The sequence below is a fragment of the Schistocerca piceifrons genome, chromosome 2, assembly GCF_021461385.2.
Source record: "Schistocerca piceifrons isolate TAMUIC-IGC-003096 chromosome 2, iqSchPice1.1, whole genome shotgun sequence".
NCBI lineage: Eukaryota > Metazoa > Arthropoda > Insecta > Orthoptera > Acrididae > Schistocerca > Schistocerca piceifrons.
In genome coordinates, this window is record NC_060139.1 from 713346263 (window position 1) to 713361805 (window position 15543).

General features: G+C 37.9%; 1 protein-coding gene across 1 annotated transcript in view; it reads left to right on the top strand.

Annotated features, from left to right (window-relative positions):
* LOC124776197 (succinate dehydrogenase [ubiquinone] flavoprotein subunit, mitochondrial) overlaps window positions 1-15543 on the top strand; it is a 102100-nt gene that overhangs the window by 62246 nt on the left and 24311 nt on the right. Inside the window, exons 8-9 of the mRNA XM_047251027.1 lie at window positions 1-57; window positions 14025-14208. The exon at window positions 1-57 is cut by the window's left edge and continues 153 nt beyond it. Of these exons, the coding sequence (XP_047106983.1) occupies window positions 1-57; window positions 14025-14208 (241 nt within the window). The remainder of the gene's footprint in view (window positions 58-14024; window positions 14209-15543) is intronic.

Sequence of the window (15543 nt, forward strand, 5' to 3'; positions counted from 1 at the left end):
GCATTACAACATGGGAGGTGTACCAACAAATTACAAAGGTCAAGTCATTGTGAACAGGTAAGTTCTTTGACATTTACTTACATTTATTCTTGTGATTGTTCAAAGTGGGATATACTCTGAATGACAGAATTTTGTGATCTGTTATTCCAGTCTTGACTGTGATATTTAGATGCCGTTGATATGAAATGTTTGCAGTATATTTACTGTTTATCATGCTAAGATTTAAAATGAATTCCTGTTAGTCTTTCCTTCCCTCCTTCCTTCCTTCCTTCCTTTTAGGTTCAGTTTATCCAGCCAATGCCAGGTTGGGACAGGTACGGTTCATCTTCAATTTTTGCAGAGAGCAAACTGTACCGAATGTAGGCTTTTACTATGAAGGGGTTGCCACTTTCAAAGGTATTTCAAAGCTACTGTCACCATCCCCACGCTCTCTATGGGAGGGATTCATGTACCTGTTCTGTCTGCATCTAGTGTAATCACACAGCCATATTGTGTGCACTTCATGTATCTCAGGTATGTGGGAACCAGCGCCTTAGTTACCTTAGTCGATGTGGAAAACCATCTAAAAACACCTTCCTGGCTGGCAGTCGCTGAGACCACCTTGTGCAAATGTTCTATTAGTCTTTTATAAAACGACAAATGAACTACCTTTAGGAATAAATTATAGGAGACTATATTCACTTTCCCATCAGTTACTTTTGTATCAAAGAGAGGGGGAAGGTTTGCACATCTGTTCATAGATTATGATTAGATAATCCGTTGCATATTAAAGAAGTGGAAGGTATATTTCTTGTGCCTGAACAACTGGTAATAAATAGACTGAACTAAATGTAGCGTTGTAATAGTTTCTGTTATGCATCAAGAGGTGATTAACATTTCTGGTTGTAAATCTCTAACAGGGCTGAATTACTCACAGTGGTGGTCAGTTAGCTGCAGTACAGTATATTTTTTGTATATTGTATTGACCATCTGTTTTAACTGGAACTAGCTAATTAACGTAAAAGTGTGCCCTGCCATTCTTTTTTAGTACTTAATAATTATTTCTCATTTGCAACCAGTATACTTGATTTTTAAGCTAAATGTTATTTGATGTCAACTCATCATCTGTGCGTATAATTTTTTTTTTATCTTTTTGTGTGTGTGTGTGTGTGTGGTGGAGAGGGGGGGCAGTTTATTTTATTTCTCAGATTCTAGGATATTGTCCAAGTAAAATTTTCTTGGTCATAGAACACATCGCTAAATTTACAGACATAGTATACAAAATTTAAAATAACAAAATGCAAGAATGGAATTTTAGCATAATGAAATGTAAACTAATATCAAGCAGTGGAAAGTCCAGCATGGAATATCAACGATATTATGAAAAGGGTCGATTGCTGCATGCCTTGGAGACAGGCACGACAAAAAGACTGTTACGTATAAACTTTCAGCCAGAGCCTTCTTCAGAAAAGAATAAAACACACACACACACACAAAAGCAAGGACACCTCACATAAACATAACATCTATCTCTGGCCACTCCAGCCAGAATGCAACTGAAACAGGAGTAAAAGTCCAGGGTGGGGCAGGGAAGGGGGAAGGGGGTGGTTTACAGGTGAGGAAGAGGAGTCAGCACTGCCTATTGGAGTGTACAGGTACTAAAGGTGGGAGAAGAGGGCTGCCAGGCACAGCATCGGGAGGCTAGGTGGAGGGACACCAGGGAGCAGAGAGGAGGAAAAGAATGTTGAGTGGGGAAGTGAATTGTAAGGAGCTGACAGAACAGAGGGCCGCCTCTCTGTATAACATTGTCTTCGTCATGCCTGTCTAGAACTCAGCACATCTTCTTCATGGTGAGTAGCAATCCAGCCTTTTCATAACATTGTGAACTAATGTCATAAATTAATGTAAAGACAGGGTGTACACATCCTTGAAAAATTGTGGAATTTTTTCATTTGGAGATATCTGGGAATTTTTTTGTTTTAGTTTTCAGTTAAATTTTTGTAATTTTGAGTGGTGAGAACAGATATTCCAAAAAAGAATTTTACTGTAGCCTGCTGCTGCTGCAGAACAGTACTCTAGTAATAAAACATAAATGAGAAAACAACACAAAAATAAAACCTTAGTTGCAAAGAAAACATGATTTACAATAACAAAACATAGCGCACACACAAGCGTATGCTGACAGCAAAATGTGCCAAAGACTATGCAGTACTTCACAAAAAGAAACTGCTTACAATGCTTCTTTCTCGTGGGCTTCGTTTCAATGAACATGATGTCAAAACTGTTTACATTTCCAAGAGATCGCAAGAAAAATTGCTAGTTGTGATTTGTGAAGCATTACTTTCAAAGTTACTTTCCTTTTATGCAAAATGAGTGGTGCTATGTGTGAGAACATGTGAGGAATTTCTTAAATCATGTAGATTGAATTCTCATTCAAAACATAACAGTGAGGACCAGCCACTTAGAAAATTTTCTGGCCCAGAAGACCAGCCACTTATGCCATTACTTACAGTCTTACTGGCATATATGTCTTTGATGTACCTTCAAGAGTAACACCCACGAAAAAAGACCTGTTTCAAGATTAGTTTTTCATAGTATTTTAGTTCGTTTATAAATTGCAAATTATGCAACATCCAAGGTGAAAAGAATAATTAGCCTTCAAAAAAAGTGCGAAATTAGTTTTTGAACAATTTCACACATAATGGGCTCCTCTCTCGGAAAGCTGAAGTGCTCAATGGAACATGCATTCAGCCAGGTAACCCACAAAATTTAGAATCATGCTTGTCAGAAATATACAACTGCTGCAATTTAAGCTGTGCACTTAGGATCATGCCTAACCACACCCTCAAAAAGAAATGGTGACCAATATTATATTATGTGCTGTTGCTATACTGCATGTATATAAATTGAAACCATTAATTTTGTCTGTTCATGTGTTCGCACTACTTAACAGTGATGATGCTATTGGCTGACTAAATCACACATCCTATGCCATGAATGTCTGCTGTCATTGGCTGGCGAGTTTTACAACTCCAGTAGAAAGTATATTGCCATTTAATATGAAAAAAAATAATAAAATAAATAAAAAGCTTTCACTATGGCACAGTGTATTTTCACCTGAGAAAGTGTATTTTTAACTGGGAAATAGGGAAAATCCAGGAAGTTTTTTCTTGTGCACATATAAACCCTGAGAGGGTAACTGCGGTACGCTGTAGAAAGCTTTTGATCTGAAGCTTAAACATCACATTTCTCATTTATTTTGAGACACTGTCAAAAGCGAAATGGGAATAATAGTTCCCATCTTTCTGTACTACCCCTCCTCCTACACACACACACACACACACACACACACACACACACACACACACACACACACACACACACACACACACACACACACACGAGAGAGAGAGAGAGAGAGAGAGAGAGAGAGAGAGAGAGAGAGAGAGAGAGAGAGACACTTCTGCATGGCTCAAACATGCTTGTACAAGTGTCAGTTCGTACCTGAAGTCAGTTGGTACCTGAAATATGTCGAGCGCAAACGACAATGCACTCGCCTGACTGGTTTGAAGGTAGCAAATGATTATGAAGAGAGATGAAATTTTCCACATTGTGCTGACTGTTCTGATAGAAAAACTGGAGAGGGAGTTCCTCCAGCTGCAAGTGGCTCATAGTATTTAAATTACAAACATGCCCACATATGGTTCTACTTTTCACAGCAAGTGCAAGCTATAGTTTCATTGTGTTTGATTTTGGCACAAACAGCAAAATATTGGATGGAGCTGCTCTCCAGAATACATAATTTTTAGGAGACTTGTAAAAGTCATTGAACATTTGAGGAGAAAAGTCACAAACAGTGCCCAAAAATGTCATATGTATTCATAGGTGGCGATGCTTTTCCTTGGCGATTTATATGCTAAAACTGTTCAGAGTGACTTGAGTTCCATAGAAAAAGAAAATTACAACTACCCATTATGCAGAGGCTACATTATTTAGCATGATTTTGGGATTTTTGACAGCACTCTTCAGGATTTCTCACAAATCTATAAATTGGGATGTAGGCTGTAATGATCAAGTATCAGAAACAGCGTTTGCTTTACATAATTATTTACTGATCATTTTGGGTCAAAAGTATGCTCAGTATGATTCTCTAGATTGTGAGGACCTAGACTACGGCATAATTAATTCTGGCATAACGTCAAATAATTTGCTGGAAACGTTTTCACATCTCTTGACATGATGGCTACGGAAATTGATTGCAGTAAATACAGCGCAGAAACTGTCTCACAAGTACGTACATGCATGTCTGAAAGAACAGACAGTGTTGAAGATCCACAGCTGTATGAAATATTTTCAAAATGAATTCACTGACTGTGAATTCCATGACATCAGCTATATTAGGTATACACCTTTTACCCAGTAGTGACACAAAAGGACGTAGAAAGTATGAAATGTGAAAATTAGGGTAAGTTTGGAAGTGTGAATGGATAGCCAGAAGTGGTTAAGGCAATTGCTTGCAATAAGCAGAAAATCTGATTCAAGTCACAGTCCGGCACAGATTTGCATATGTCACTACTGGGTAGTAAATCTGTACTTAATAATGCTGATGTCAAGAAATTCATGGCCAGTAAATTAATTCTGAAACTGGCTCACAAGTAACATTGCATGCACACTGTAACACAACAGCCTATTGTAATGGGAAGAGACACTTCATTCAGTCATAAAAACACCACCGCAGATACACAGGTGGTGGCTAAGATTGGGTCATATTCATGTTGACAGCTGAAATCAGCTTGACAGGAGCTTGTGGATGACCAGTTTCACACTGTGCTCCACAGATAGGGTCGTTTCTGGACTTGCACCAGACGCTAAGGTGACCGCGTGACCGAGACAAACCAACCTTTGGACAGTACAATGGCTGCTCATGGCCACTTTTCGTGTCCAATACAAAATTAAAGCTTACCCCAAAATCAATAAATATTGAACCTTGTGTGTCACAGAAAAGCTAGTAGGCTCATTCGAAGCACGTATATATAAATCGTAGAACTGCATTAGACTGTGATAATAGATTGATTGAAATTATTCACATATTTAAATGACAGGCCAAAATGTGGATTTCGCGCAGTTAAAAAAAGCTTTTCTTATTAAATAAATAGAGAAACATTAAAAGTAGCAGCAGTACTGTAAACTTGAGATATACATAGGAAATTATTTAATGAATAATTTAAACTGTTCGTTAATAGTTACTCTTATAAATCCAAAAACCGAGGAAAACCATAGAAATTGTTGTTTATAAATAAACTATAGCAGATGAAAGAAAACTGATAACAGCATTGTATTTCTGAGAATTTCTGTGCGAGTTGATGTATATGTGTCTGAGAGGTTAAAATTAAGAATTTTAGCCATTTTCATGTTCAGTAGTTAACTGACTTCAGTGGTAGTTGAATGAGATTTCCTGGGCGAACAGCGGCAAATTAGTGGAAGTCTGTGTTCAGACACCATTGGAGGCTCTCGGGCTGCGTTAATCAGCTTAAGAAAGTGGTGAAACAGTGGTTAGTTTGCATGTGTGTTATTCAGAGTTCTTACTGTTGGACATAGAAGTTCTTTGACATCTGATGGTCTTATTATAATTCAGGCTGCGTGATACCAGCTGTGCTTGGAAGGTTTCAGTGTGTAGCCATTGTTGAATTCGCAGTTTTAGATATTGTGGAACTTAAGTGGTTTTTTAAAGATAGCTCATGCAATTAACCATCAATTATTCAACCACCTGCAAGATTTTAAGAAATACAGTCAGGCTCTGAAATTAATTTATTATGAACAGTGACTTTCAGATGTTCTATGTTCTTATTGGAAATAAACTTGAATTTGTGAAACTTTACAAAGTCAGTCTGTGCGTGTGCGCGTGCGTGCTTTTTGCATAGCAAATCCTGCCTGGATTTATATTAAGTATATTGTGGAACACGGAGTAAATTGCAACTAGTGTGAGTTGGTGCCCCATATATGAAACATAGCCAAACTTGTAAATCCAACCACTTATATGGAGGCCCTTTGAAGTGCTTGTATTCTGTAATGTGTGGGTAAATCTTTTCATGCTGTATAACGTGGGGGGTCTGAGCTGATATAGAACTTAAACAGTTTATAACTTTGATTTTCTGTGAGTTGATGAGAGAGATTGTATTTTATTGTGTCATCCCCACTGCATGCACATTCCCATACAACCTTAACAGCTGCAACAAGCCTCCCTATCGTAGCAGAAATGCTCAAGCATGCACACGAATGCTTGCACAAGCTTGCATAATTGAAACCCAGTTGAGTTTCAAGTAGCTTGTATAGTGTTGAGGCTTGCACAGATTTATCGTACACACTTTAAGTATGTTTGCGTAAAACTCTGGTGCATGTGTGCTTGTTAGGCATGCAGTTACATGTGTGGCCATCTTTAGTCTTTTTGATGCTGCCATTCCTCTAGTCTTTCTGCACTTTTGGATGGTTATGGGTTTACACAGAATGTTACATAGGCCATAATAATAGTCAAATGAGCTTCCATAATAATATGTCCAAGGTTGAGGCAGGCAGAGAGGGAGGGGGGGAGAGAGAGAGAGAGAGAGATAGGTGAATGTGCTTCCAGTAAAAGATGACAGTACTGAGTTTCTGTATAAGATCCTGTCTGACATACTTCCAAGAAATCTGTCCAGCCATCTTAAACCTTTGCAAGAGTAAGATCTCTCACTCATGCTCATAAAACTGGAAGTTCATCTGTGTACTATGGATTATTTGTGCTATGTGGAGCAAGCTAATTAATGTAAGTGTATCCTGTTATCATTTGCAGTCCTTAACAACTGACCCACTGCCAGTGTGCTTGGTTCTGTCAATTGTCTTCCAGCATTGAGATTGTTGAAATCTGCCCAGTCAATTTCATAGTCATGTATCCACATAACCCATGTTAATGGTTTATGTCCTTTTCAATTTTGTAAGTGTTATCTTGTGCTGTTCCTTATCACACATTATTGGTGCCAGCTCATTAAATATTAGCCTTCACGCTTAAGTGACCATGGAATTTATTAGATTTGCTGCAGGACATATCTCTGTGGAACACTCAGAAAATATACGTGGATTTCAGCAAGATGTATGCTTCCGAAAGATAGGCAATGGTAAGAGAAAATTACGGCTTCATGGAGATTCTCAGAATCTTGAATGACTGACACCTGTATCTTTCTGCTGCCTTATAGCACACAGCAAATACTACAGCAGCTGTCAGCTGTCACTTTTGCTTCATTCTCATTGCCCTTAGTAATGTCCCATCTCCAGCCACTCCATTTCACACCAGTCAATTAAACAATGCCTGAAATTGGAAATAGGTTTTAAATAGTATATTCATGACCATCACCGCATTATTCTAGTGAAGGTCCAAGCCAAACTACAGAAATCAAAAATCTCACATTCTAGAATAAGATCTTTTAACTCAGTTCCACTGCTATTTAATTGCTCTCATTGCACATTACATTATATTCTGACATGAAATGGTTGAAAGTCTATGGTTTGGTATTATGTTTGCTATGACTGATGATTGTTTGGAAGTTGCTTCAGAAAACCACTCACAAACTGTTCACATACAGACTGACAATAGTATCTTTTAAAATATATGTGCAAATAATGTAACTAGTAAGTATATAGAAGTTGTTAGGTGTATTAAGACAGAACAAAAGTTCAAACATGTTGAAACAGATTTTGTAGTACACTGTGCTATCTGTCAGACAGCAGCAAGCAATTAATAGTTCTCAATGATTGCAGTGTAGATTTTCCAAAGGATTCTGGTAGGGAACACAGACTGGAAACCTTATTTGTGTCCTAAAATTTAGAATTCATTTTTAAACAGAAGTGGATAAAGACAGTGGGACCCTGTTTAATAATGTTTTCTATGATGAACCTCAAAGCAAGAAAATAACTGTATACCAAGTAACAAATGCTCTCTGATCATGAGGCACAGTTAATTACGATAAATAAAGTAGCGCATTATAGTTTAGGTACCATCAAAAGAGGTGATTTCAGATGGTTTTGTCATTATTTTGATTGTAACTTTCGTATATATTGTTAGATTAAGTTGATTGATATGGAAGTGGTAGGGTGTAAGTGTAACAAATAAAATATACCAGAACCAGAAAGTGTATGTGTAGGTATATTTATCTGAGGCAGTTAAATAAAGTGTTCGAAGTCATCCCATGGATTGGGGTTATTTCGGACACGCGTTTCTTAAATCTCTGTGCGAAGTTACAGTATATAGAGGGCGAATTCGGACAGTTACTACCCTTTTTTTTAAAATTCTACATGCTATTTATTTGATTTTGGTGACATTTTACACATTTGTTACGAATAAGTGATATGGAGTGATATAATGAATTTCATATATTACAGATAGGTTTTTATTTTGCAAGAATTTAAATAAACAATCTCTTTGTTCACTTCTTCATGAGCTCATTTAATATTTTCACTTAAGCAAACAGAAAGATCTTCTGACTGCCGTTTGAGGAATAAATGCATCCATTCTTCTCCTGGCAAATTATTACAAAATTTCTTCTCTTTTCGGCTAGATTTATCAAGGTAACCTTTAACTAAATATCTAATTTCCAATTTAGTGAACGGAAATCCCCAATGTGCAGCCTCAAGATACCTTGCTTCAACATTTCTTCTTCTTCTTCTTCTTCTTCTTCTTCTTCTTCTTTATTTAGAACTGGCCGTCCTCCCATTTTTTTCGGATGTCCTTCCTGCACTTTATTTTGTAGGGTTGATTTAGGTATACCATACAAATCACATGATTTTCTGTATGATAATTTACCACTCTGAATATCACAAACAGCTTTATCTAAAAGTTCTGGGTCATAATTACACCGTACTGTAGCACCTCACCTGCTCTTATACGTTCTTGGCATTGTCCAAAATCACCCCACACAGGACACAGTTTTACAAAAACCGTCGTTATTTTATAACCTTGCACGAGAAACTCTACAAACGTACAGAAATTGTCTCAATGCTGTTGGCTACTGAGCGTGTCTACAATTATGGCTACAATAACTTCCCGCTCGGCGCAGCAATAGGAAGTTTCCATTTTACGATAATGCATGGATTTTTAACACTAAGACTGTTCGTCAGTTATTCACCTAGGGAAACAACTGACACAAAATAAAAGTTATGGAAAGCGATAAATGCAATCTTGCACTTAAAATAACAGGCGCACGGATGTTAAAATAAGTAACTCTTTGTTTGTATGCAGTAAAAAAGAGCAAATAAGCCATACTGTCCAAATTCTCCCCGGTGTCCAAAATCACCCCATTTGACAGTACTCCTCAGAGGAAATGAGGTAGAATAATTAGTGACTGCTCGACAAATGTTTACAAGAGATGATCCGGAACAAAATTTGTAATTAACCACATGTTGCCTTGAAATTAAATCTATTGTGGAGGGGAGGGGTCAGAGTATAAGTGTGAGTAGGACTCGTGGACTGAGGGTTCCATACCAACTCAATTATGTGTATAGATAGTTCATACATCCCAGGAATTTTAACGATTTTTGCCTGATATTGATGTTGGCAAGATATCAAAATAGTAAATGAAATAAATGGCTATCTCTTGATTGCATTGACTTCCATCCTTGAATGTTTTACACTGCAAAGGGACCATAGACCTTAATATTTGACGTAAATTTCAAGTCAATATGTCTACCAGTTCCTGAGAAAAAAGTGTCTTGACAGACATGCAGACCGACAACAGTGTGATCCTGTAAGGGTTCCATTTTTATCGACTTAGCTACAGAACCCTAAAAAATATCATTATTCAAAAATAACTTTCTGCCTAAGCTAATCAGAAAGAACATCAAACAACCATGTAACAAATCATGGATCAATAGAAGGATTGAAGTATCTTGTGAAAGGAAAAGGGAAATATATCTGAAACCTCCTGGCAGATTAAAACTCTTTGCTGGACCGAGACTCGAACTCAGGACCTTTGCCTTTTTCAGCAAGCACTCTACCATCCGAGCTACCCAGGCGTGACTCTCACCCCATCCTCACAGCCTTACTTCTGCCAGTACCTCGTCTCCCATATTCCAAACTTCACAGAAGCTCTCCTGCGATGGTAGAGCACTTGCCCACGAAAGGCAAAGGTCCCGAGTTTGAGTCTTGGTCCGGCACACAGTTTTGAAAATTTCATTCTGGAAACATCCTCCAGGCTGTGGCAAGCCGTGTCTCCTCAATATACTTCTTCCAGGATTGTTAATTCTGCAGCATTGCAGGAGAGCTTCTGTGAGGTTTGGAAGGTAGGAGACGAGGTACTGGCGGAAGTAAGGCTGTGAGAATGGGGCATGAGTCGTGCTTGGGTACCTCATATGGTAGAGCACTTGCCCATGAAGCAAAGGTCCTGAGTTAGTCTCAATCCAGCACACAGTTTTAATCTGCCAGGAAGTTTCATATCAGTGTACACACTGCTGCAGAGTGAAAATTTCATTCTGGAAATATACCTGTTGACAAGAACAAGTAAGATCCTGCAGTTGCACACCACAAGAACTACTAAAAATTACTAACAAGGAGAGTGCGCAAGATGGGTCTCACCAGTTTGGTTCAAACTGTCAGGTAGGTACCCCTTTCAAGTGCCTAGAATCTCTCTTCTGCATCGGCATGGAAAAGAGGAAACAGAGGCATTTTTCGGCCGTGATGATAAAGTGCCATAGTGCAGTGCTCTAGCACGATGACTGTAAATTCTCCGGATCTGGATTTATTCCAACTGCTACTGTAATTTTTTCAGCACAACATTAAGCCATTAATTATAAAATTTAAATATATTTATCAGATCAATTTGTATGCATAAAATTAATATATTCAATTAGTTATGATTACTTAAATTTAATTTATACATTTCTAACAGTTTGTGATTTCAACTGTCCGTCAATCACAACTTTCTGTTATGATGATATGTCTCTCTCTCTCTCTCTCTCTCTCTCTCTCTCTCTCTCTCTCTCTCTCTTCCTCTCTTCCCCCACCCCTCGTCTTTGTTCTCTGTTGTGTTCAGAGCACATGACACTGGTAGATGTTTCAAACCCCATATAGTCGCTCTTTACTGTCTACTGTCCCCATTTCCTGGTAGTTTGTAATATGCGCTATAGTTGTGAACAGCATCTCGCCACATGCCTGTGGTGATTTTCCATAGAAACTTATTATTTTATTGGAAAATGAACAAAAAATTTCTGCCAGTGAAGTGATAAGTGAAAACATTGAAACATAACTTTTAAAGATTTTTTTATCGACCACTGCAAACATTGTGCTTTGTCTTTCTCTCCTTTGGCTCATGCACGCTTTTATTGTATGCAGTCATTTTTTATTCGTAATAGATTAATTCTTCAAGTACAGATGTGAACAGTGATGATTATGATACTAACAAATATTCATCTTTTTCTGTGGTGTCCTTGACTGATAAGAAGAAAGTCATCGATTGTGATGATGCTTATCCAAAATGGAAGTTCCAGCATTAAAATCATGATTCCCAGTTTCAAGAGGAAAAAAGATCTTGAAATTTGGAGGAAGGAAATAACAAAGTTTGAGGTGTAACGCATCATTTTAGGGATACTGTTCGGTTACACTCTTAGCCTTTCTAAACAATGAAAGATGATTGTAATATTTATTAATTTCTTTTAATAACAATTGTCAGACAGCATATTCACGGAGAAATGGTCTATTGTTAAGTGCAACTAATATGAGGTATGTAGGTACGATTGGATAAATAGTTTAGCATCTCCACGTGCTGTGGGATGCTGCTGCTTAGATGTTGGGGGATGTTGCAGTCATGGAAAAATGGAAATCACAGTAGCAGTAGTGACGACATAGAAGCAAAATGAAAGAAGTTTTTTAAACTGTCATTCTGACATTCATTCTCTGATGTTTGATCTTTCAAAAGGTATTCACATTGTACTATCTAATAAGGCAATACATCTGTAATCAATCAGGCAATTGTAATAGATTGTGCTATACATATTTGATGGGAGTTATCTGTCAATGTTTAAAGAAGCTTTAATATATTGGCATTAAAAGAAGGAATTTTCTTGGTCAGTACGTAGATTTGAGGAGGATTCCAGCTCCCTTTCAGCCTTTAACACTAAAGGCACTGCAAAGGAAAAGAAGTCCGCTAAGAACAACTGGAGCGCAGTTATTCGGAACTGATTAGAAGGTCCGAATCATAATTAATTCACAAGATAGGCAACCTCAGGAATTATATTATGTACCACTCATTGATCAACTAAATAGCCATATACACTCCAAATTGCGTTCATCAACTCTGAAATATTGGAAAGATTTCAAGACGCACAAGGCTGTTGTGATTAAGTGATAATGAGAACTTCACAGCAACGGGCTTTGACATTGCGAGGAATTGAGAAAAAAATTATGGTAGCGACAGGAATTGAAACCGAGCCTGCAAATTGGTTTGCTACCTCATGTACTTGATCCTTGTTGCTCAAAAAATCCCTCGTGCTGTACTCAAAAATCTTAATAGAGCATTTTCTCTTTTCCTATGGCCCACTCAGGTGAGAGATTCCAGGAACCTGGGAGGGGCACATACCATTTTGGGCAAAATCGATGAGCCCCATCGCGCACTCTCCCCTTGTCACAAAATTTATTAGAAAACAGAGGAATATGTACAGCATGTTAGAAATCAAAATTACTATGAGAGCCCTACATCTGTCTGGAATGTAGTAAAATGAGAAACAGTACAACAGGCCACAGAACAGGATAACATCACTACTGAATTAAATGGAAAAGCTATAAATGATCAGTGACAGGCAGCAGAAATGTTAATAATCATTTCTTCAATGTGGTAGAGAATATAGGAACCAGCTGTTCAAGAAAAAAAGCAAAGAAGGGCATTGAAAAAACAACTTGCACAAAACTGTCTTTTGAACATTTCACCATCTTATTTTGAAATTAAGGAAATAAGAGATTCTCTCAAAGCTCATCTTGATTTGATGGCATTTCCAACACAGTACTAAAGACTTGTTCCCATCTAATAAGTGCTGTCATAATTTTCTGAAATATGTAATACATCATTTTAACAGATGTACTGAAATAAACCATTGTTGAAAAACACTATAGGGGAAGTGGTAGGAGAGACGTCAATAACTACAGACCCAGTCTGCTGTTGACTTCATTTTCCAAAATTTTTGAGAATGTGATGTGCTCTAGAACAGTATCCCCACTGAGCAACAGTAATATCATCAGTGAATCACAGTTCAAATTTCAGAAGAGTTAGTGTACTGAAAATTCCATTTACATCTTCATTCACCAAATGTTAAAAGCATTACATAACAAAATAGCACCTGTTGGACTTTTGTGACATCCAGTGGTATAATCAACCAGTGGATAATGTCATATCTGACAAAGAGAATTCAGAAAGTTGCACTCTTCCCCCACAATCTCTTGTAGAGATCTGCTTAAGGCATTAGGTATTTTGAACACTGCTTCACTGTATATTTATTCCCCCAATAAGTTCGTTGTAAATAGTACAGTACAGTGCAGTTCAAAAGGAACAATGCTGTACCTAATTACAATACCAGAAGAAAAAATACTTTGATTACTCCACAGTAAGGTTGTCTTGAGCACAAAAAGAGGTGCAGCAATGCTGCAACCAAAATTTTGGATGACGTAGCCAATGATATCAAATGTATGACAGTCAACAAAGTAAAATTTTGAATACAAACTGAAAAAATTCTTCTCGACAACTCTTTCTATTCTGTTGAAGAATTTCTCTTTTTGTAATCTGTATGTAAGTGACCTTGTATATGATCAGCATGTAGCCATTTTTACAAATGAATGTGTAATATGAATGTAAAAGACTCGTTCCCCAAAGAAAAGATGCTTGGTACAAGGCTGGAATAAATTTGATGTCAGATGGCTTGAAATTGTTTTTATATAAGATTAAATTCTTTTGTACAGTAAATATGTGAAATGTTAATATTTATCTAGCTGTGAAATACCACAAGTGCATTTTAATGACTTCTGTTTCCCTATGAAGGGGTGATGGAGACAAGATTATACCTGGACTGTACTCCTGTGGAGAAGCTTCCTGCTCTTCAGTTCATGGTGCCAACCGATTAGGCGCAAATTCACTTTTGGATTTGGTCGTGTTTGGCCGTGCTTGTGCGAAGACCATTGCTGCAGAGGACAAGCCAGGAGAAAAACTTCCAGAACTGAAACAGGTAATTCATGAACACAGATAGGGACGAAAATTATTGTGAGGCCAATGTTATGATTTCTTATTTTGATCAAAACTATAAATAGCTGCAATATGGTCAGTTGCATGCATTTCTGGTGGATGTTAAAGATTTAATAAGTTTGTGGAGTTCCTTTATATGGTTAGTATAGCCTCAGGATGTTTACTCCTGGACACAGAGGTAAGCATATGCTACTGTCTAAGCATTTTCAGCATTTTATATGGTCATATTAAGAGGTATATAAGGTGTCAAGCATAAGTAAAATAACATCAACCAGTGCCGCTCCTCACTGCAGCAGTTCAAAAAATTACTTTTCTTGAAAAGGTTCAGTAGTCTAAGATGTTACACAATGTCTGTGGGCAGCAGTGAGTCAGTTACTTTGTTCAGAATATGCAACAGCAAATGAATAATGGCACTTCTGTCTAATATTAGCTGATGTTTAGGGTGAAATACATATATATTGGTGGTGGTGTTACTGTCATATATAGATCTTGTCCAGATTGTGTAATCTGCTTGCAGAGCTGCTTCAGAATATGTTTTATGAGTGATTCTGGCTGCATCTGCTGGGAACCCTTGGAGTGTGTATATGCTTATTGTGTCCACTTCAAACACTGAGTCCTTATTCTTGTCAAAGTCTCCCTCCAGATTCAGGGGTAACAGGAATGTTGAATGTGTGCAACGCTATAGTGATGCAATATTGGTCGATATAAGAGTTGATAATGATAGCTGCTGAGTACTAGTGCTCCTCTCTGAAGCTGCTGTTCCATTTGTTGTGACATGCCTTGGGCCAGGCTGCAATGGTTAATCCTTTGAGTGAATGAAAAAATGATCAAGCCAACATAACTCTGAAATAGATGCCAGTATGTACTCCTTGGGAATAGTAATTGATAATACTGCTCAATTTATTATGTACTTGTTGTTGTTGTTCTTGTTGATGTTGTTGTTGTGGTCCTCAGTCCAGAGACTGGTTCGATCTAGCTCTCCATGCTACTTTATCCTGTGCAAGCTTCTTCATCTCCCAATACCTACTGCAACCTACATCCTTCTGAATCTGTTTAGTGTATTCATCTCTTGGTCTCCCTCTACGATTTTTACCCTCCACGCTGTCCTCCAATACTAAACTGGTGATCACTTGATGCCTCAGGATATGTCCTACCAACCGATCCCTTCTTCTGGACAAGTTGTGCCACAAATTTCTCTTCTCCCCAATTCTATTCCCCCCCCCCAGGGGGTCCACAACTCTTTTGTGGATACGTGCGTGGCGAGCCCTTGCTGTGGCTGGGTGGCGCCCTTGAGGAGAGCCCCTGATCGGAGTGGGTG